We start from the raw sequence: 24,070 nt of genomic DNA, 5'->3' as shown, positions 1-24,070 counted from the left end.
GAAAACAATATAAACCAAATCTCAGACAAATAATCTATCTAGCTCTCTCTCCAGCTACACTAACAAAGCAACGCTTTTTAGAAAAGGAAGACCAGGTGGACATAGTTCTCTAGATGAGTCTCCATAGCAGGAAGAGCTGGAGACCTGTCACTCTTTGTCAATAAAGGAGAAAAATGAATGTGTGGACTGCTACAAAAAATACTTTCTTCTTCAGTATTGTTGTGTTGTTTTCCAGAACAAATATCTAAATATCTTTAAATCCTATTCAAATCGCATTTCTGGAAATCCATTTCAGTCTGACTGTTCTGATCGGATTTTGTGTGGTTTATGTGACTTTCTCACGACATCTGAACAGTTCCGATACACACTGTAGACATTCCAATCGGAAACACAAATAAATGGATTTGGACTGATAGTGTGAATGTAGCCTTAAAGGTGCATTGTGTAATATTTAGGAGGATCTGCTGACAGAAATGCACTATCATATACATAAATATGTTTTCAGTGGTGTATTAAGACCTTACATAATGAACCGTTATGTTTTATTACCTTAGAATGAGTCATTTCTCTCTACACACACCGCAGGTCTGCTTACATCAACATGTTTCTACGGTGGCCCTGAACGGACAAACACGCTTCGTCACTGTTGTTCTCCGTGCAAAGAAGCTAGCTAAAGTCAGCGAATAAAACACTTACACAATGATGCATGAACAAGTAACAATAATATTTGCAATAACATATTGTTTTACTGAATAATTAAGTAAACCTAATTTCTTAATTTATCTTTTAACAGAAACAGAAGTTTACAGAAACCTCATTGCTTAACTGGCTACTCTCTGCTGTTTCAGACAACGACATCACTTCCTAACTTCTGTTGGTTGCAATTCGTAACCTCACCACTAGATGCTGCTTAAAATTACACACTGCACCTTTAACCCCCTGGGGTCGGCAATCACGCAAAAGAGACTCAAAATACTCTGTTGATTTTGATTTTACATACAAGTGTCATACATCATTCGATCCTGTTAAGTGTCTATTTTTTTGTGTATACTCACAATAAAAACAAAGTGTTGTGTTTTTTGCTAAATAAAGAAAAATAAACATGATGCGAGTTCTGCCTTCTCTCTGTCAGTGAAGTCCATTCTGAAACGCGTCCGAAAATGAACCGTAACTCAGCGAATACTCAGTCAAACAGGCATACAGACACACAGGCATGAAGCTTGAATTCTCTTCTTTTAAATGAAGTAATTTATATAAAAAACAAATATTCTCAGTTTATGTAATATGTATGAAAAGAGAGAGATGTCAGTCGTTCTCATCTCAGCTCATTAAGTGTTAATGTGACCCCGCCCACGGAGAGCGCGCGCTATTCAAACGCAAATGATCTGAGGTGATCCATGCAAACCTGTGAACGCCCACATCAGCTGGATAACACACACCGCGAGTAATCAGAGTCATGTACTTTACAACGCTGTGAGGAATAATACTATCTTAATAATTATCCTGGAAAATTTACCTCAGAAGTGCTGGAAGTTTAATTTCGAGGAGCAACGGATCCAGCTGAGGAATAGGTCAGTTCTATATTTGCTTTGTTCTAATCGCAATAGTGTCTGTACACGCAAAAAAACTGTTTAAATATGAATCGCGTTTCTGTGTGTGAATGAATGAATGCACAGATGTGCGCTGTTGTGTAACTACAACAGCTGGCAAAAATACTGTTTAAATATGAATCGCGTTTTTGTGTGTGAATAAATGAACAGCTTTTACCAAACTCTATCGCTATACTGACATGAGTAAAAAATTGAATATATTATAAAGTTTTTACTGTAAAATACTGCCACATCAAATAAGCTTATAATGTTGCTAATTTCTGTTCATATGTTAAATATATTTATACTACAGGGCCGTTGAATGCTTGAATCTGATTGGTTGACGAATGTTCTAAGGTGTGCATTATTTTCTGGGAAACGCACGGCTAAAGTAGTTCCAGGCAGGTCTTGACCACATTACAGTTCCATATCACTTCGCGTAGTCAACTGTAATAACGGAAAGTAGGATACAATTCATAACAAGAAAAAGCATTTAGCCCCATGCGCTTGATCTGAAATTTTCAATGTCTAGCTTCACAATCAATAGAAACATGCAGTTTAATAGTATATAGTCCTATCTATAATCAATAGAAAATTAAACTGAATATAGGCTAAATAAATGGTTAGTCCTGCAGCACGGATTTTTATTGCAGATAATATAACAAATAAATAATTATTGATACGCCTACTTGTTAAAAGGGCTTTGTGTTTCATTTATTTGGCTATAGTCTACTGTCATCTGTCAATAATAAAAAAAAGAAAAAAGAATGAACGAACGAATTAATTAAAACGAATTGAATTAATAAATAAATAATAATATTGACACACATGCTTTTCTGTCTCATTATTGCAACATCTCTCTCTAATAACTGCATTAATAACTGCATAATGAATGTAATTTGATACTTATGACTGCGCATTCAGTGCATTCAGTCTGTGTTCAAAGTCGGTTTTTAAAATCTGCTGCAGTCGATGAAAACAGTCAGAGAATGTGTCAGCTAGTCGTGTGTCCCCAGCATTAGTCTGCTATCAGTGGCTCAAACCTCCGTTACTAACTCTAAAATGACGTTTTGGAATTAGCAACGGAGGCATGGGATTAGATGCGTAAGAAATTAGTCCTACATACAAGAGCATTCGCGTCGTGACCGCATTACCACCTCGGGTGTGCATTATTTTTCTAAAAAATGACTCCGCTTCGCGTCGTGACCGCATTACCACCTCGGGTGTGCATTATTTTTCTAAAAATTCAACGGCCTGTCGTCAATTATTCCTTGCATATATATATTCATATATATATATATATATATTCATATATATATATATATATATATTATGTTTTGTCAAAAATAAAGTCATCAACTAAGATGTTATTATAGTGTTTGTTCCAATGTAGGCTATATGTAGGCAATGTAGGCTATATTCAAACTAATGAATCGTTAACTTTGAAATACGTATGATAAAATGTATACTTTAGTTTTTATTTTATTTTGTAATTGTATAACCTTTTTAATAAAATAGCAAAAAAATATATATAAGGATAGATGTAAACAAAATCTTAAAAGGTCAATATAAGCCTTCTCTTTAAATTATTTTTATTGTGTTTTATTAGTGACACATTTGGGTAGAGAATATATTCCAAAACTTTCTGAAAATACAGTATGAGAACAATTAACTGCACAATTACTAGAAATGTTTACCTTGGATATACAATTTGCAAGCACAATTTGTGAAAACAACAACAACTGTGTTTCCAACTGTGAACCAATTTTTATATATATATATTTATTTTGTCCTTGCATTCTTTCTTGTGGCTTAGTCACACACCTGAATGAAAGACTCATTATGCGGGCCATTGGCTCCTCAGGTGTGAACCACTCAATATTCATTGGATCATTCACGCCCCTACGCATATTGCCTTTCCAAACAAAAAGTGTCTTACAAAATTTAAATCAATGTATTGTTTTATGTGAATGATCAGGCAAGATGATTTTCACATAATTTTGAAGAAAAAACTCTAGGCGACAAAATGCATTATTCAGAAGTCTTGTGGACACATATTTAGTATGTGTTTTGTGGTCTTATTTCAGAAACTTTCATTTTTAGTTTTTTCAATAACCATGCATAAACATTATTCTTTCAAAAATACAAACATGTACATACATGTTGCTTACATATTATGGCAGCCCTGTTTGTGCTAAATAGAGTGTAATTACACCTTTGCCATTAATATGTTTATAAGCAACTGAAAAAAGCACAAATGTCAGGGCATGTCAAAACATCTCAAGGACCCTAAAAACACCTCAGACCCCAGAGGGTTAAAGGAATAAGTTCACCCAGAAATGAAAATTCTGTCATCATTTACTCACCCTCAAGTTGTTCCAAACCTTTGTGCTGAACACAAAAGAAGATATTTAAAAAAAAATATGGGTAACCAATCAGTTGATGGCCCCCATTGACTTCCATTGCAGGAAAAAACATACTATGGAAGTCAATGGGGTCCATTAAATATTTGGTTACTGCATTCTTCAAAATATCTTCTTTTGGGTTCAGCAGAAGAGAGAAATTCATACAGGTTTGGAACAACTTGAGGGAGAGTAAATGATGACAGAATTTTCATTTTTGGGTGACTTAATCCTTTAATATAGATTACAGTTTAAAAGTTGGAGGTCAGTAAGACTTGATCAAGGATTCATCAAATTGATCAAAGGTGACAGTAAAGATAATCAGTAAAGACAGTCAAATAAATGCTGTTCTTTTAAACATTTCTATTTATCAAAGAATCATGAACAAAAAGCAATCAGTTTCCACAAAAATGAAGTAGGACAACCATTTTTAGCTGTGATAACAAGAAATGTTACTTGAACACCAAATCAGCATGTTAGAATGATTTGAAGGATCATATGACATTGAAGACTATTGTAATGGCTACTGAAAATTCAGCTTTGCCATCACAGGAATAAATAACATTTTATAATATGAATAAAATAGAAAAATAGAATAGAAAACATTTTAAATTGTAATACTATTTCACAATATTGTTGTTTTTGCTGTATTTTTATATAAATGCAGCCTTGGAGAGCATAAGAGACTTTCAAAAACATCTTACCATCCCCAAACTTTTGAACGGTAGTGTACCTAGCCCGTACTGTGGTCTTACCATGGTGCAGTGATGGCATCAAATAGTATTATGTTTTTTTTTTTTTTCACATATACTATGATACTGAATACTTAGCAGGTACCAGGATACTTTAAAATAATTCCATGGTACTACTCATGGTAAATATCAAAAAAGGTACTTTTAATAACACTTAACAATAATGAACATCAGTGTTTAATAGGTAAATATTAATTTATTTATATGCTATTATTCATTTTTAATGTTTACTCATAATACATTAACTAATATTAATGAATAAACTTGGAAATATTAAATCAAGTCTTCAAATTGCAAATCTTTATAGTATAATATAAAAGTTTCAGTGTGGAGTTTCTTACCACATGAATATTCTGTTAATTTCTTCCTGCTGTTACCCATCAGCTTTACTAAAACAACTCATATTAACAGTTTCAGTCTCTGTGCAACTCTTTATACACACACCTTCACACATTCCCCACAAAAATAAACAGACATTAAGTGCTCCCTGTGCTTCACTTTTCTGAGGCATAATGATTTGTGGACGATCTTTGTGTTGGCTGTTTCTATGGAACAATATGGGATTTAGACAGTACACACAAACGGTGATATCTGTGCCATGCTCTACTGTTGGGGCACCATGGTACTACATCCAGCTGAAAGACTGTAAGGCCGAAGGAAAGAAAGAATTCTCAGAAAAAGATATAATGGAGTGGTGTTGCCACACTGTAATCACTCTTCATCAAAATATAATAGTGAAACATGGATCTTAATGTATGTATATAGAATTCTCAGTTTGTTCCAATTCTTGCTATTACAATCTGTCTTTACTCTGAGTCTCTGTTCTCACTTTTTTTTAAATAGTGGACATTGAATGAGAGCTGTAGAAGAACAATAGCAGTGTAGAAACACCAACTGCATACTCCTCATTCCTTGCTGTCCCACTTTCACATGACCTGCCACAGCCAATCAAAACATAGAATCTGATCCAATGTTTCACTGCATTGCTTTATAGCACTATAGCTCTATTCTCCAGCCACTGTGGTGGACAATAGACTCTTTGAAAAGTTGCTGTATATGTGAAAGAAAGACTGAGAGAGAATGGGAAAGAGACAGGGAAAAGGGCAAAGGAGGGTGTGAGACTGAGGGTGGGTGGCATTGAGATTTTCCCACAGATTTGATGGCATTCCCATGCAAGTGGAATGGAATATTCCATGTTTTGGCTTTTAGTTCAGGGTCAGAAGTTCTTCAAACCTCACCTCAAGTTCATCTGCAGAACTCACCAGGTTAACAAAATCCTGGTAGCAGATCTTTCCGTCAGCATTTCCGTCAGCCAGGGCAAGAAGAACCTCCAGCTTGTGAGGGTCCAGTTCTGATCCATGAGCAGCAAGCAGGTCTCGGAAACGCTCAGTACTGATGAAGCCTGAATTTTCTGGGTCATACTGAACATATGAGAGGAGATAAACAGTAAATTAGAACGCATTCTCATATTCTGATTCTAAAACATTTAAACAACATTCAGTAGTTAACAATATTATAACAGTTAAAAAAAAATTAATGTGCCATCACTGAAATCATATCATGATGATATTTATTTCTGAGGAATTCAACCATCATTCCATTTGAAGTCTACCAGCAGAGGGATTTTTATCTTTTTATCTAACTAAGTTAAAATGAATGTGGTAAGACATTAAACATAGCTGGCTTTACAATGCAATATCTGTACAGAGGCAGCATCTGAAGCAACATATATACAATGAAAGGCATGATTTATTAAGTTTACAGAAGTAATTTGATGAAATTAGTGTTGTAAATATGAAATGATTAATACAGACAAATAATCAATTAAATAAATTATAAATCACAAGGCTCATGGTGGTTCTGATGCTACATTTTATTTACATATACCAAAACAACACCTGAGCTGACTTAAGACAGTGACATTGTTTCTTTAACACTTTTACAGTTTTTCACAATTGCTAAAACACTAAAACCCATTGGCTGAACAAAGTTCTCAGTTGCCTGAACTCATTTAGCTAATCGTGCAATCTGTTGTCAATACTTTAAACCATTTCACATGGTAAAACACAATTTGCAGATCTCACTTAGACTTTTCAGCAAAACTCTAAACACATTCTCATTCTCAAAACACATTCTGCACTCTAATGCACATGTCATCCATACTGGTAACACAAGTGACAACAATCAAATACAAATACAAATAGAGAGCACATGTCATTGATTGAACACAACCACTCAAAATTGATTTAACCTGTTTCAAATGATGCCCAAAGACAAGAAGAAGCACATTGATCACATGTTCACTCCTTTGATTTTTGTCTCTTTCAGTATTGTATACTGTAGTACAGTGTATTGTAGGCTGTATACAATGAACAAATTGTATGGCCCTGAACATTGTGCTTTCCATTTGTTAACAGTACTGACTGCTCAATAGATTTTGATTGGTTGCAGGTTCATATCGACAAAGAACAAGAATGACAGTATCACAGAGACAAAGGACAAGTTTGTGAGATGCAGGGTACAGTACTGTAAAAATAGGGGTACAAGGAGGAGGAAGAGCAAAAACAAATTGCAAAGAGCAAAGCAGAGTAGTAATTTCTGATCAATTTTGAGCTACTATGATAGAACATGTTTTCGTTCATCAAAAGACAATGACGGAAAAATATTAAATTTGTTTTGAGATTAAAAATTGACTTCTCCCTGAGAACTGTATGTTTCGAACAATGTGTTTTTTATTTTTTGGTGTATTGTTTACTGACTGCTTGATAGTGTATATCATTTTGATCACTTTGTTTATGATTTGAGAGCAGTGTTTGATTTTGAGCACAGGTAAAACTGTTAAGAGGCGAAAGTTTCATTTTGCAAGAGGAGTCAGAGGTTTTGTAAATAGTGCTTGAAGATGAGGTTTTGTGTTTAATGTTTTCAGAAAATGGAGCAAGGTTTCAGAAATTGTGTTTTAGCAATTGAGAAAAACTAATAATTTTGGCATTATAATGGTTTTATTTGGTTCTCTTGAACTGAGCAACAGCACAAAAGTCACACATACAAAGTTCCTGGCGGATCACCCGTTTATCCGAAAATGATAGAGAAATTCAGATGGGACATTTAACAAAAGCAGAGTAATTTGCATTCTTTGTTCAAAGTGGTTGTGTGTGTGTGTGTGTGTGTGTGTGTGTGTGTGTGTGTGTGTGTGTGTGTGTGTGTGTGTGTGTGAAAAAAAGAGAGAGAGAGAGAGAGAGAGAGAGAGAGAGAGAGAGAGAGAGCAGGTACAAGAGATGAAACAATCAATGACTGTGTCCATCAGCTTGATCAGAGATGCAGAAGGAAGGAGACAGATGGCATAATACAGGCATTTTACAGTATGACACGTGAAACTGTAAACAGAGGCCTTGCCATGGTAGAGACTGCCAAATTACTGTATCTAACCTCGAAAGGTTCAAATATAGTACAGAAACAGTCATATGGTACAGTGAGAAATGTATTGGCAGCAAACTATTCTAGCGCAAAACATGGCTGTGTCATATCTTCAACATACCTTTTTAAATACACTGGACAGATAGGCTACTATTACGGACTTTGTAGATTTTATGTCAATTAAATACATTAGCACATGGAAGTGCTAGCAGTAAACATTTAAAAGGTTTGAGTTAATGATGTTCATGCAATAAAATTGTATGAGTTGGCTTACTTGAGTTGGTACTCAAAAAGATAAAAATATAGAGATGTCAATGACATCCTCAATGACATGTCAATGACATCTTCTGTGTCATTGAGTCAGTTCAATGAGTTCAAAGAGCTCATCCTGTTTTAGTAATTGGTGTCACTATGTCAGCCCTACAAGCTTTCAAACATTCACTGTTTCTGTTTGTTTGGCAGCTAAGGTCATGAGGTCACAGAGTCACAGGCAGAACATTCCAAGTTTGAGCAGCAAGAGGTCTTTTTCTGAAAGCCCCTTTGTACACATCATGCTAAAATTCACGCAGTATGCATACATGGACACAGACACACCCACACAAACTGACATCGTGGACCTCTTTCTTCTACACTGGAGGATTTGGCTCAAAAGTAATATACAGTTTGCTAAATATGATTAAAGCTAAAAACATCTCCCACTGTTCCCACTGTTATTCAGACATACAAACACACAACAGCCTCGCTGAAGATTTACCCACCTTCTCTTGAAAGACCTCTGATAACTTCTGTGTTCCATTAGTTTTCATGTTGTGATCTATCCCTGTCCCACACTGTCCCCACAGAGGGAGAGAGTGAGAAGCTGGAGACAGAGACTAATCTCTACCCATAGGGGATTTACAGTTTAGTGAAGACCCCCACCACTGGAAAACACACACAAACAAACACAAACCCACCCACCCACTCACTCACCAAAAACTCCACCCCCAACCTCTTAGCCTACATTCATAGTAATCACAAAAACACACTCTCTGCTGTGTACAAGAACACACATACAATCTTGGTGTGATACCTCAATGAACAATTTTTAGTAAACTGGCTAACAGATGAAAATGAGAGAATCCAGGTCCAACAATGGGGTTTCGATGGCCTAGTTTATTCTGCCACCTAATTACATTTCATACACATACACATACATACTCTCTCTGCTGAGCGTGCACATGCAAAAATATAACAGATGAATCTCACAAAATGACTCAGCTAAATTTAGTGTGCTAAGTGCTTTCCTAAAATATAATTTCATTCCTTGGTGTTGAAGTTTTGTGAAGTTGATAGTGCCCTTTTGTACCCCTGTTGTACAGAAAATGTTTTGTATTACCATGCAAACACAAACGACTGCACCCCTGACAATTAAATACCACATTAATCCTTCTTTAAAGACAGTCCTGGGGCTGATCTTTCATAATAAAGCTGAGAAAAGGGGTTTGTGTGTGTGTGTGTGTGTGTGTAACCCCTGGTATTCCAGGCCTCATTTTCATAAAGCCGCATATTAAACAGTTCACCAACTGCCTCAATCTCTGTGTGTGTATGTGTGTGTGTTTGGAAGGGGAGGGATAGAGACATTAAATTAGATAAAGTTCAAATTAAAAACATGAAAAACATATATATATATATCCTGCAGTTGCAGTCTCAATTACAAAAAATAAAGTTGCAATTACAGTTTTTCTGAATTGCTAAAACACTAAACCCCATTCTCTGAACCAAATTCTCAATAGTCTAAACCAATTTGTCGAATAAATCACTCTTTCTGTAAAACATTAAACAAGTTCAGGTAGTTAAAACACTGTTTTCAAATCTCATGCACTCTTTTTTCAAAACTCTAAACACATTCTCACTCATTAAAACACATTTTGCACTGTGATGCACTTATGTTTCAAAATGCTAAACATAGGTATTCGAAAGTTAAACAGAACTGCAACACAGTTGTCATCGTTTCAGTAGCACCTCACTGCAGTACACGAGATCCAGGGGGCGGAGTTGGATCCAGATATAAGGGGTGGAGATTAGTAGGTTTAGGGGTGGGTTTAGGGATCAGGGGGTGGAGATGGGTAGGTTTAGGTATATGTAAGGTGGATCTGGATCCAACTCCTCCCCCTGGATTTCGTGTTCTGCAGTGAGGACCATCTCCATCGTTTACACACAACGACTCAAAATTGTTCACACTTTTTTCTAATGATGTGACCAAACCAACTGTACATAATACAAGTCAGTTCAGAGTCCCAAAATTTACTCAAAATGTTGCACCGAATGTTGATACCAACAATGGATGGAAACAATATAAGAGGGAGAGGAGGAAGAGTATGAGGAAGAGGAGGTGAACAAGCAGGAAGAGGAGGAGGACAAGAAAGAGCAAGGTGTGGAGAATGTTGTCAAGGCTGGATCTGCTTTAGGGTTTTTCCCTTTGCCTGCAAAGATTACATTGTGATGTGGACAAAGTCCTCCGGCCGGACCGAACATGAAGACATGATCCTGAAGCAAAATTAATCTCTCTCACTGACCTTGATTTTGAAGTTGCAAAACTATTCTGAGTGACTGTTTCATACTGAAACCATACAGTGAGTTTTTTACTGTAACCTTTTTGGCTTTTGCAGTTGGGTCACTGTATTTTCACAGTATGCAAGACAGTCAATAGGCCTACTATACAATATTCAGTACAATACTATACTTGCAGTGGATACAGTATATAATTTATTCACCTTGCTACTGTAAGTTGTCATTACTATACTTTTTTGCATAATTGCAAAATTTGTTTACTTTGTTACAATACTTTTTTTCTGTAACTGCATGCATTGGATTCTGTGTTCTCCATTTTTTGATGTAGTCTAATGAATGATCTGTAGTGTTTATAATTTTGACCCGCTGTGTGTATGATCTGAAAGCATTGTTTGATTTTGAGCAAAGATAAAATGTTTTTGAGGCAATTGTTTGATTTTGCCAGAAGAGTCAGAGGTTCTTTGAATGTGGTTTGAAAATTTGGTTTTGTGTTCAAGGTTTTGAGAAAGTGAGTGATGGTTTCAAGAAATGTGTTTTAGCAATTCAGAAAAACTGTAAGAGATATAAAGTAACAGTTGCAACATACAAAGCCATATTGCGAGTTTAAAGTCACATTGTAAAATGTTAAGCCACAGTGGTGGATGATTTTTTTTGGTCATGCTGATTGGATGTGATCAAATAAATAGTTTTATACTATGGGGCTGTTGAATGCTTGAATCTGATTGGTTGACGAACGTTCTAAGGTGTGCAATTATTTTCAGGGAAACACACAAGTAGTTCCAGACCACATAACAGTTCCATATCACTTTGCCAAATAATTTCAGTTATTTCAAAGGTATTTACAGCCCACAGAACTAAAACCCACAACAACACTGACCGAGCAAATAAATATAGTAAACAATAGGATAAAAACATCCAATTATTTTCCCAAAATTACGTTTTATTATGTATTTTGCATTTATTAGTTATTATGGAAAAGCACATATCTCTTCCTCTGGCTCTCTCTCTCTCTCTCTAATAACTGTATTAATAACTGCATTAGTCTGTGTTGAAGAAATTGTTTGCCACCACATCTGCTATCAGTGGCTTAAGTCTCCGTTACTAGCTCTAAAATTACGTTTTGTAATTAGCAACAGAGGCTTGGGACGAGATTCGTAAGAAACTAGCCCCAAATACAAGACTAGTCAAAAGCCAAAAGGACAAAAACCTTGAAATACATTATCTGAACAATGTTTTAATGTGTGGTAACTGTAGTATAAACGGAATAACTGGCTCAGGGCCATTAGAAAAATAATGCACACCCGAGGTGTTACGGCCCCCATTACCACCATTTTCTAATAATTCAATGGCCCGTCGTCAATTATTCCCTACATAATTATTTTTAATATCCTCAAATGTAAAATTTCATTGTTCCTTTCTTAAACATAAACAGATGTACTGTATACACCATCACAGACTGCTGCAAAACTGCAAAAGGTTCTTCTACCATCTACCACATTTTACCTACACATGTAATTTCAAGCACCACTAAGTTAAATGTACAGCACTCTGCTTCACTGGACCTCTCCATTTTAGCACGGACACAACGCATACACAACACGTAAACAACAAATCTCGTAAAACCTCTCGGTAAAATAGGTGTTTATAAACAGTATTATTATAAATAATCACAAGGTAGTATTATAAAGAGGATAATCAATTAGCAAATAGAAGTTCAGGGCTGAGTAAAAGACCTGGGTCATAACTAATGCACAAACAAATAACAAAGTATCTTTAAGTCTCACATGCTCTTTAAATGCAGCCAATTCTCAGAATAATATTCAGCATATACCATATGCTATGACCAAACTCATGTTCATGTGGGACAAAATGTAATTCACAGAGGATTAGCATGTTTATCTCCACATGAATAGGAAACAACAACAGGATTAAAACATACAGACCCTACACACAATCATACAATAAGGAAGTAATCAGCAATCATCAATTATGTATCATTCTGCCGTAAAATTACTAGGGGTGTCTATTGTAAAAACAAATACGAATTACTCGCACCTAACATTAAAATTTGTAATCATAAATATGTTTTCACATTGAATCTCAAAATTAATGTGGAAACAACTTAAAGACAATATTTTTAATATTTGTTTAATGGTATCTTTTTCCTAAGTATTATGAATAAAGACCAGTATCACCAATACCCATACTAATGCTGATAAAAAACGCTCACTTTAATAAGGAGCCCAACACAGAAACCACCAACCCAAGTTTGCACAAACATTCCTTGTGTATTAAAGTTGCGATGTAATGGAAGAAAATATAGGGCGGAAAAATCTGACTTCTGACACATGACAGTCAGAGCACAGAAACCATTTAAAATAATATGACATAAAAATTACAGCACCACAAACACTCTCTGTCATGAGGGTGAGGAAACATCCACCATTATATAAATGCATGACGACATCAATATGTTTGTAAATGTTAAACATTTCAACAGAAATAGTACATTAATGCTATCTATCTATCTATCTATCTATCTATATATATATATATATATATATATATATATATTGTCTTCATACATAGTTTTATTTAATTTGTTGCCTAAAGGAAAATCTTTGAAAGATATGTCAGTGCATTCATAAAACCCCCCAAAAGACCCCCAACACCTAGATCTGTTCTTTCAGAGCAGATTCACTGTTAAACAGTTGAAACAGTCAGTAATACAATAAAAAATACAATTAAAAACAATAGGACAAATACAATAGAAAAAAGATACAAATTAAATAAATTTAGCCTACTAATAATAATAAGCCTAAATAATAATAATAAAAACAGAAATTGAATAAAGAAATCAAATGTGAAAATAAAACACTGCATAGTCTTTGTCAGAGTTCTGTCACTTCTGTTTGGGTTACATCTTGGGTTGGTGACAGAGCTCTGGCATTCCCGGTCTGTCATGCGTTGGGTATATTCTGGTTTGTTGTGAGCACATGGCTTGTCATGTTTTTCCTTGTGCCATGTGGTCTCCTGTCAATTGTCTAGCCCCTCCTTTCTTGTTACATGATTATTGATTCATTTGCCCCACCTGCCTTTCTCGTTACCCTCTTTTGTTTGCTTCCTATTTAGTCTCCCTTTGTTTGCAGTCCTGTGCTGGTTTGTTGTCTAAGTTCCCTTGTGTTTCCTGTTCCTGCTGATGCCTGTCCCTTTTTCCCCCCATGGGGAGTTTTTGTTTGTAGTGTTGTTTTATTTCTTTTGTTAATAAATACCCATTTGTTTTCTGCACTTGAGTCCTCGCTCCAACCAACCCAGAACGAACCAGCCAACTGAGGACTCAGCAAAACAATGGGTATCTTCCTTTTTCCATTTCCCTGCCCCTCCGCTCATCAGATGAAGGAAAGACATAGCAAGCTCCTTTCTCTTCGGAAAGGGGAGAACAGTGTGAAGGAGCATGCTTACCAATTCCTGTATTTAGCGGAGGGGCTCAACATCAGCGACGCAGTGCAAAAGGACACATTCAACACCAGCCTTAATGAGCCTGTGCCTGCCTGGGAGACGGGAATGCTGGGGATACTATCATTCTGGCAGTTTGTGGGGTATGTTTACCATCGCGGATGGGAGGGTGGTCTTCCGCCTCTTGGCCCACCTCCCATTTACCTCACAAACTGCCAAGTCCCTGGTCCTCCGATGACCCCTTCGGGGAGAGGGTGGAGGAAGAAAAGGCCAGACCCATCTGCCTCCTAACCTGGGGTGGACGAAGGAGCTGCAGAGACCCCAGAGGCGGTTATTCCCACACCCCTTTGAACTCGCCAGTGCAGGAGGAGGAGGGCTCCTGTTGCTTCCCTTAGCCCGGTGGTCCCAAGCCCGGTGGTCCCGGAGGACCCGACTTCGGTGGTCCCAAGCCCGGTGGTCCCGGAGGACCCGACTTTAATGGTCCCAAGCCCGGTGGTCCTGGAGGACCCGATTTTGGTTGTCCCAGGCCTGGTGGTCCAGGAGGACCTGACTTGGGTGGTCCCAAGCCCGGTGGTCCAGGAGGACCTGACTTTGGTGGTCCCAAGCCCGGTGGTCCAGGAGGACCCGACTTCGGTGGTCCCAAGCCCGGTGGTCCAGGAGGACCCGACTTCGGTGGTCCCAAGCCTGGTGGTCCAGGAGAACCTGACTTCGGTGGTCCCAAGCCCGGTGGTCCAGGAGGACCTGACTTCGGTGGTCCCTGACCCAGTTGTCCCAGAGCTGTCCACTCTCCCTGTCATGGCCCCAGTGGTGGCTGAAGAGGCTGCTGTATCGGCGCGCTGTCGTAAACTGAGGAGGAGGAAGGCTTTCCTTTCGCCTGGTCCGGTGGTTCCCGAGCCCCCATGTCCTGTGTTTCCAGAGCTCCCTGTTATGGCCATGGAGGCTATTTCTGAGCCTACCGTTTCCATCATCAGTCTTGCCATGGCCAAGAGGGCGGTCTTCACGTTCTATGCAGGGGCATAATTTGTGGGGGGGTTGGGGGGGAGATAACCCCCCCAATATTTAAATCTATGCATTACAACCCCCCCAATATTTATACCATGATCACATGAAAAATATGCAGACCCAAACTTCAACCCCCCCAATGTTCAAACCAAATCTACGCCCTTGGTTCTATGCATTGGCCGTTCTGTATGCATGGAGGAAGCACATGGGTTCTATCGATCCAGAGATGGTTCACGTCACGTCTGCCGATCCAGAGACTGTTCCCGTCATGTCTGCCGAGCCAGTGTCTCCGGACAAGATGGCCGCCGCCGAGCCGGTGTCTGTTTCTGAGCCGGTGTCTGTTCCTGTTTCTGAGCCGGGTTCTGTTCCTGTTTCTGAGCCGGTGTCTGTTCCTGCACCGGTGTCTGTTCCTGTGCCATGGCCGCCCAAAGGGTCGTCTCCACCATGGCCATTCAAAGGATCGTCTCCGCCATGGCCGCCCGAAGGGCCTGCCCCGTCCCGGTCGCCTGCACAGCCTGCTCCACCCTGGTCGTCTCCACCATGGCCGCCCGAAGGGCCTGCGCCGCCCTGGTCGCCTGCACAGCCTGCGTGCACTAAAAAATCGTGTCATAAAACATTATGCATAGACAAAATGAACTCAGGGTGCTCAATTCCATTGAGTTTCTTCATGGCCATTAGGGCTTCACTTATGATAGCTATTGCTCAGTTGCTTTAGAAGGCTGTACTGTAAATATGCCCGGTCCTCAGGCTGTGAACCAACAAGGGCTGCACTGCATGGGGGTGTACAAAACCAAACAGGCTCAGTGGAAAAAACGGGCCTATGGCAACATTTCTGCAAAACAATATTGCGTTGCTTCTTGCATGTTTCAAGAGACAGGGATAGCTGCAGGTTGGAGTAATGAAAGGAGGCGTACTGAAAGGTGAATTGCTATAACAGAAACTGACCCCTAAACCTATCCTACACCCTGACAGGCAGCTTTTGCGACCAATGATAAAGACCTTTCTCCATGCCCCTACCTTTTGGCATGGTCCAACCTTCCATCACGTCCATTACTCCAACCTGCAGATACCCACACTTGTGTTTCAAAGTGACATGTCCAGTGAGGGGCACAAAAAGTGCATTCAATTCTCTCCAAAACAGATGAATGTGAATGTGATGATGTTTTATTATTGTTGTATACATTACAGCAGTTCAGAAATAAAATGTCCGGTGATTGACACAAAAAGGTTAATGCTGAAGCAACCATGCCATTTTAGCTTGATTCTAAGTCTTTGAACTATTTTATTGTGACTCATGTTAAGAATTTTACAAGTGCAGTGCTATACACAGGTGAGCTAGTTTACTATGTCAGAAAAGACTATAACACTTCGAGTTTCGCACTGGCTGGGTATATGATCTCATAATCATAAGCTCGTCAGTCTTGGTAATTAATAGAGGCCATTGACTACTTCTTTTTAGATAAGCGTATATTATGTAGTCCCCCATAGATCTGTACACACTTAACTAAGGTAAAATTATATCTAACCAGAGGTCACGACCATTACCATAAAAAACAAGCGGACCAACTTAACTTCTTCTAATGATAACTTTGTATAATCATGCCATGGTTTCCCATGTACACTTTGTTAGAATAATATTACAATAATCAGAGGTTGAGGCTCACCCTATTTAGATTGGTCTAACAAAGCTCTGTTGCTCTAAACGGAAAAAACATTAATTGCCTCTACAGTCTAAGTATACATTGATAAATGCCAATGTGTTAGACGGAACACTAAAACTTCAGTTGGCGTGCCCCAATGCTCCACAAAACTGAATTTGCATTGACTAGATTTATAGACACAGGGAGTTCACACCTTGTCGATGAACAGGATTTAGTTTGGATGAAGGACCCTGTGAAAAAGTGCACACCTACTAAGCAAAGTATCTCTAAACCCTTATTACCATTTGGTTTACTTCTGTGGAGATGAGACTATTGTACCAGTCGCACTGAGACATTTTAAATGATACCAAACATGACTGTTAATTAACTTGTATTGACATAGAACATAATTTTTTATATAATCTTTCTAAGTGAAGAGAAGGATGTGTAAAGGGAAGGAAGTGGGGGAGAAGGAACAAATGTTAAGGAAGGACAGGTGGTAAAGAAGCTTTCCCGCAACTTCACTATGTGGGCTGTGAAGACAGTATGTTTATGTTGTCCATATCTCAGGAGATCAAAGTATCCGAGGTTCTGTTTATCTTACATGTGAAATATGAAAAAAAGTTATTTTATTACTGTCACTACTGTTCATTTCAGCTGGAAACTGCAGAGAATTGCATGTTTCTCTGCAGTCCTCCTAATGTTTTAGGAGTTTTGCGTAAATGTAGGTAGAGGCTTTTTTTTCAGTGAGCCTATGTTGATACAATCTGTCATACAGACACAATGCTCTCAGTTTACTGTCTCCTAAAGTGTGTGGTCTGATTTTTAATGCTAGCTCTTTTTAATGCTCTTTTCAACAAGTGATGCTAACATCATAAAAGTCAGGATGTTCCACGATGAACCAGAAAAGGTGTTTCCGTCTCAGGTTACACCCATCTAATCATCATGTCATCATGTAGGGAGCATGGAAATGTCATCATGAACTCTACTACATCAACATAAGATATTCTATACTATAATAATAGCATTAGAAATATATATGTTACTTGCGAAAACTTTTGTCAGAAAACGTACATAATTTTGAACAGCTCTCAGTGCAGAATGATTGTTTTAGGAACCAGATGTGGTGTAGAATGCCATCTTCCAGTAGGGGCTAACTGGGCCATGTTCTACATGCATCTCCGCAAACAATATGTGGTGGACACACACCTCAGTTTTTCTTTTATTGCCACAGAGGCTTTTGACTTGTTCATTGTGGGTTACAGGCAAATTTATTAAAGCCTAATTTTAATGTCACTGTAAACTGAATTGCAAAATGGATACAATACAATATAAAACACTATTACCACAATATTTTTTCTATAAAGCTGTTTTAAAACAATAAGCATTGTGAATAGTTTCTATAAATAAAACAAATTAACTAGCTTTGTATGCATTTCTTTCTATCTGTGGAACACAAAATAATAGATTTTAAAGGATGTTGGTAACCAAACAGTTTTGGAGACCACTGGGATTTTTCAAAATACCTTCAGGTATAACAAAAAAGACATCAGGGTGATTAATCATGACAGATTTATCCCTTTAAGAATCATCGGTCTTCTTACAATATATTTTATGCAGACAGTAAAAACAACAACAACAACAACAATAACAGAATATCCCACAGAACCTTCAGAAATTGCCATAAACCACTTGAAATATCCAAAGGCATGCCCGGTCTAGCCGGAAATGACTCTACTTCAGCTGGAATTTCTTCTCACCAAAACAAAAAGGCAGACAGCTTATCAAGGCTGTTCCGCCTCAGCTTACTGCTTTAAATTAAAGGCAGCCTGCATAGCCTGTCATGTTTCCACAAACACCAGCACTGACAGGAACTAGAGTACAATGTTTGAAAGATTACATCAGGGCTTATTACAGCAGAGTAAATACAAACATTTTTTGCAGGTTACTGAACACAACATGTGAACGCAAAGTGGAACTGGCTTATTGTGTGTTACCCTGCTTATTGCAAATCTACTTCAAAAATATGTAAAACATCCCCAGTACTTTTTTCTTTCTCCTAACAACGTAAAACCAAATGCCATTCATGACGTTTCAGATGCTGCTCTGAGTAAACAACATTATAGCTGTTTGTCATCAATGAAGCCGCAGTGGACTGATGGATTAACCGTCAGGGTCGCTGGGTGTTTGTGTGCAGGCCATATTTCACACCATTAATTGCCCAGACACCATTTCTCACATCTGCTCTAAAGGTCACCACGTCTGGCTTAGATTGACCATAATCATGCAATTAATCTCCCTATAGGACAAATTTTTGCACAAATTTAAAACTGAAAATGCTATAACAAATGTATTATACACAATACGGTACATCTTTCATCCACTAGGAGTTGCATGGTTAGGGAATGAAACATAACTTTCTTGTTCGCTGCTCAGGGTTAAATTTTTTACATATGGTTTTACTGTATTTAAAACGCTGAGTCTTCAATATACTGTAAAATTGGAAATTAATTGTGAAATTATTTGCTTTGTGTAATGTCCATATTCAGGGCAATTTCATGGAAATGTGGAAATGTACTCGCTCTCTGTTCTTCCGGCCCCTCTCAGTTTTTTTTATTTTTATTGTAACCTAATGTGACGTTTTTTCCAAGCCTCTCTGTGCTTTATTCACTGCTCCATCTCTAACTGTCTGCACCATAGAAATTGGATAAGAAATATCAAATCAAATCAAATCAAGTATATTTGTATAGCGCTTTTCACAATACAGATTGTATCAAAGCAGCTTCACAGTATTAAATTAAAATAAAATAATACAACAAGGTTTGTTTCTAGTGGAATTTATTGATTGATAAAATAAAATTAAATATCCCCAAAATATCCCCAACTGAGCAAGCCAAAGGCAACAGTGGCAAGGAACCGAAAAAACTCCATCAAGTGACCTAATGGTGTCCTAGAACTCCATCAGGTGACCTAATGGAGAAAAAAAAAACCTTGGGAGAACCCAGGCTCAGTCGGGGGCCAGTTCTCCTCTGGCATTTATGAACTAGAGGCCGGATTGTAGTTTGAACTGTAAGATCAAAAATATTATATGAATGCCTGGCCGAAAAGATGCGTCTTTAATCTAGTTTTAAACTGGGAGAGCGAGTCCGAGCAACGAACAGTATCAGGAAGACTATTCCAGAGTTTCGGAGCCAAATGTGAAAATGCTCTCCCTCCTTTGGTTGATCTGGATATCCTAGGTATGACCAAAAGCCTCGAATTTATTGATCTTAAAGAGCGCGATGGATTATAGGGCGATAGAAGATCCGTTAAATAGACTGGAGCTAAGCCGTTTAGGGCTTTATAAGTCAGTAGCAATACCTTGTAATTAATACGGAACTTTATAGGTAACCAATGCAGTGATGATAAAATCGGTGTTATATGATCATATTTTCTTGATCTAGTAAGAACTCTAGCGGCTGCATTTTGGACTAACTGTAGCTTGTTTATTGAGGATGCAGGACAACCAGCTAATAAAGCATTACAGTAATCTAGTCTCGAGGTCATGAATGCATGAACTAACTTTTCTGCATCAGAAACTGATAGCATATTACGTAGCTTAGCAATGTTTCTAAGGTGGAAAAAGGCTGTTTTTGTAACATATGAAATATGATTTTCAAAAGACAGGTTACAATCGAGTATAACACCCAGGTCTTTTACTGTAGAGGATAAAGTAACAGGACATCCTAAGATGTCAAAGTTGTATTGTGAGAGGTTCTGTGGGCGTTTTTTTGAACCGATAAGTATTACCTCTGTCTTGTCTGGATTTAATAAAAGAAAATTACGCGTCATCCAATCTTTTATATCTTTAACACACTCTGTCAATTTGGATAATTTAGCGTTTTCATCCGGCCGTGATGAAATATATATATATGAGTGTCATCATCATAACAATGGAAACTAATTCCATGTTTCCTTATAATATTTCCAAGTGGCATCATATATATTGAGAATAATAGAGGGCCCAACACAGATCCCTGCGGCACTCCATAGTTTACTGAAGTTATGATAGATTTTTCTCCATTCAAATAGACAAAATGGTAGCGGTCAGATAAGTATGATCTAAACCAGCTTAATGCTTGTCCTTGAACACCAGTATAATTTTGTAGTTGATCTAAGAGTATTGTGTGATCTATAGTATCGAACGCAGCACTTAGATCAAGTAAAACTAGTATTGAGATACAGCCTTGGTCAGAAGCTAAAAGTAAATCATTTGTGATTTTAACGAGCGCAGTTTCAGTGCTATGATGCGGCCTGAATCCTGACTGAAACTTTTCATAGATATCATTTTCTTGCAAGAAAGAGCCCAGTTGAGCGGACACAACTTTTTCTAGTATTTTAGACATAAATGGAAGATTTGAAATGGGTCTATAAATTTGCTAGATTATTATGATCTAATTGTGGTTTCTTAATGAGAGGTTTTATAACTGCCAGTTTAAATGTTCTTGGAACATGACCTAAAGATAAAGATGAGTTAATAATATTGAGGAGAGGCTCTTCCACTACAGGTAACACTTCTTTCAGTAGTTTAGTTGGTATAGGATCTAATAAACATGTTGTTGTTTTAGATGAAGTGATAAGTTTATTTAACTCTTTTTGTTCTATAGTTGTAAAGCACTGTAATTGTTCTTGCGGGGGGATAATTGAGGCTGAATTATAAGGCGCGATTGAGGATTGAACGTTTACAATTGTGGTTCTGATGTTTTCTATTTTTTCAGTGAAGAAGTTCATGAAATCATTACTACTAAACTGTAACGGGATATTTTGTTCGGGTGACGTCTGTTTATTTGTTAGTCTAGCCACGGTGTTAAATAAAAACCTTGGATTGTTTTGGTTATTTTCTATTAGTTTGCGGAGGTGCTCAGCCCTGGCCGCTTTTAGGGCCTTTTTATAACGTGAAAACGCGATTTCCACGTGATTCTAAAGACCTCTAAATTAGTTTGTTTCCATTTACGCTCTAAATTACGGGTTTCTCTCTTTAGAACATGCGTAGTATTATTGTACCATGGTGCTTTAATTTTCTCTCTGACCTTTTTTAATTTAATGGGTGCAACAACATCCAATGTTCTAGAGAGAATGGTGCTCATAGTGCTAGTTAGTTCTTCTAGTTCATCTGTTTGTTTGGGTTCAGGCAGCAGCTGAGACAGATTAGATAAGCAATTTGAGAAATTATCTATAGTGGATGGAAGGATTGATCTGCCTGGTCGATAACGCGGCGCAGCATGACATATTACAGCAGTACGTAATATGCAAGTTACCAAGTAATGGTCAGTGACATCATCACTTTGTGGAATGATATCTATATCGGTTGGATCGGTTCCATATGATATAATTAAATCGAGTGTATGATTAAGACGATGAGTTGGTCCGGTGACGTTTTGCTTGACCCCAAAGGAATTTAATAAATCTATAAACGCAGCCCCTAACGCATCATTTGAATTATCTACGTGTATGTTAAAATCTCCAACAATTAATGCTTTATCGACATTGACCAATAGATCTGAGAGAAAATCTGCAAACTCTTTTAGGAAATCAGCGTAAGGCCCAGGCGGTCTATATACGGTAGCCAAGGCTAGAGATAATATGGATTTTTTCCTAACATCTAAGAGCGTAACATTTAGTACAAGTACTTCAAACGAAATAAACGTATAACCCGTTTTCTGAGTAACATTGAGAATATCTCTATAGATTGTTGCAACACCGCCGCCACGACCAATCAGACGGGGCTCATGCTTATAGGAGTATCCAGATGGAGTAGACTCATTTAGACCGAAATAATCATTTGGTTTAAGCCAGGTTTCAGTAAGGCAAAGTACATCGAAGCTATTATCTGTGACTATTTAATTTACAATAACTGCCTTAGGTGTGAGTGATCTAATGTTTAGAAGACCTAGCTTTAAAAAATTGTTTTTGTTTACTAATAGCAACATTTTCTGTTTTAATAACAATTAGATTTTTCCTAGATCCTGCAGTAGAATTATTATTTGATCTCACTAAACGAGGAATAGACACAGTTTCTATGCAATGTTCTACACTAGTATTTATATAATTTAAATTGGTGCAGGAGAGACTATGATTTGGACTTTTGGTTACTAGTCATCTAATGGTATTTAACATTTTGGAGATGTTATCCGACAGAAAATCCACTCCTAATCTGCTTGGGTGTAAGCCATCGGCACGGAAAAGCCTAGGACGCTCCCAAAACAGATTCCAATTATTTACAAAGAGCAGTTTCTGCTCATTGCACCATGACATTAACCATTCATTTAGCGCGAATAGTCTACTAAACTTTTCATGTCCTAGTCGGTACGTGGGAAGTGGTCCTGACACAATGATCGTTATTTCAGGCGATGTGCTGCGTACCGTATCGATCAGATTCCTGAAGTCTTTCTTCAGAACCTCCGTCTGGCGCAGCCTGATGTCGTTCACTCCTGCTTGCAGAACCACAGTTCCGACGTGCTCGTCAGCGTTCAGAATCTCGGGAACGCGAGCAGCGATTTCAGAAACACGAGCACCAGGAAAGCAGTGACTGTGCACCTTACTTTTACCTAACGTAGCGTGTACGTGCCGAACGATGGAAGCCGGAGTGAACGAGACCATGGCTGATCGCGACCTCGGCGCTCGGGACCGATGCTGAGTAACGCACGGAGTAGACGAGGTCGGAGTCAGCGGGTTAGTAACGTTAATCACTGATTTGTGTGCATCGGCGCGTGATGTTTCAAGAGCTAACCGCCAGTCTATCAGCTCGGCCTGTCTCACTAAAAGGTCGTGGATCTGTTTCTCAACAGCTTCCAGCTCAGACTGCAATGCGTGCAGCTCAAATGTGTCCTCACCTGCACCAAGAGGTAGACTACTTACATCTGATATATTCGCCATGTTTGTTTGTAAGTGAGTGTGGAGAAGACGCATTCAGCCGTGATCCACGGACGTAACCTATAAGAGTATCCGGCGTTGGATCACTAATAGGCTAGAGACGCGTCTGCTCAACAGTCCGCATTGTAACTATGAGGTTTGAGCAGTAGTGCTTCTCAGTGAGGAAAAGTAGAAAATGTTCGTTGTAAGTGAGTTTAAAGGGAAAAATCAAGAATTATTAATCAAATCGTTAGAGCTCCAAAGACAACAACGCGTTCAGACGCGACGCATGCGCAAATAATTCTGTTAGTAGCCAAAAAATGGGGCATGGAAGGTAATAGCAGCACACAGTACAGGTCAAGGTAATCAAATCA

General features: G+C 38.1%; 1 protein-coding gene across 5 annotated transcripts in view; it reads right to left on the bottom strand.

Moving 5' to 3' along the window:
* Positions 1 to 24,070, bottom strand: part of rhbdl3 (rhomboid, veinlet-like 3) — a 125,820-nt gene that overhangs the window by 58,933 nt on the left and 42,817 nt on the right. For 2 of the 5 annotated variants that reach the window (XM_084128049.1, XM_084128053.1), the window contains one exon: positions 5,982 to 6,164. In XM_084128049.1, coding sequence (XP_083984175.1) covers positions 5,982 to 6,164 — 183 coding nt within the window. Of the gene's footprint in view, positions 1 to 5,981; positions 6,165 to 8,915; positions 8,992 to 24,070 lie in introns of those variants that run through there. The other 3 variants (XM_084128050.1, XM_084128052.1, XM_084128051.1) reach the window with 2 other exon arrangements.

This window comes from Abramis brama (assembly GCF_963993115.1).
Source record: "Abramis brama genome assembly, chromosome: 11".
NCBI classification, from domain to species: Eukaryota; Metazoa; Chordata; class Actinopteri; order Cypriniformes; family Leuciscidae; genus Abramis; species Abramis brama.
This window is presented reverse-complemented; position numbering and strand designations above follow the sequence as displayed.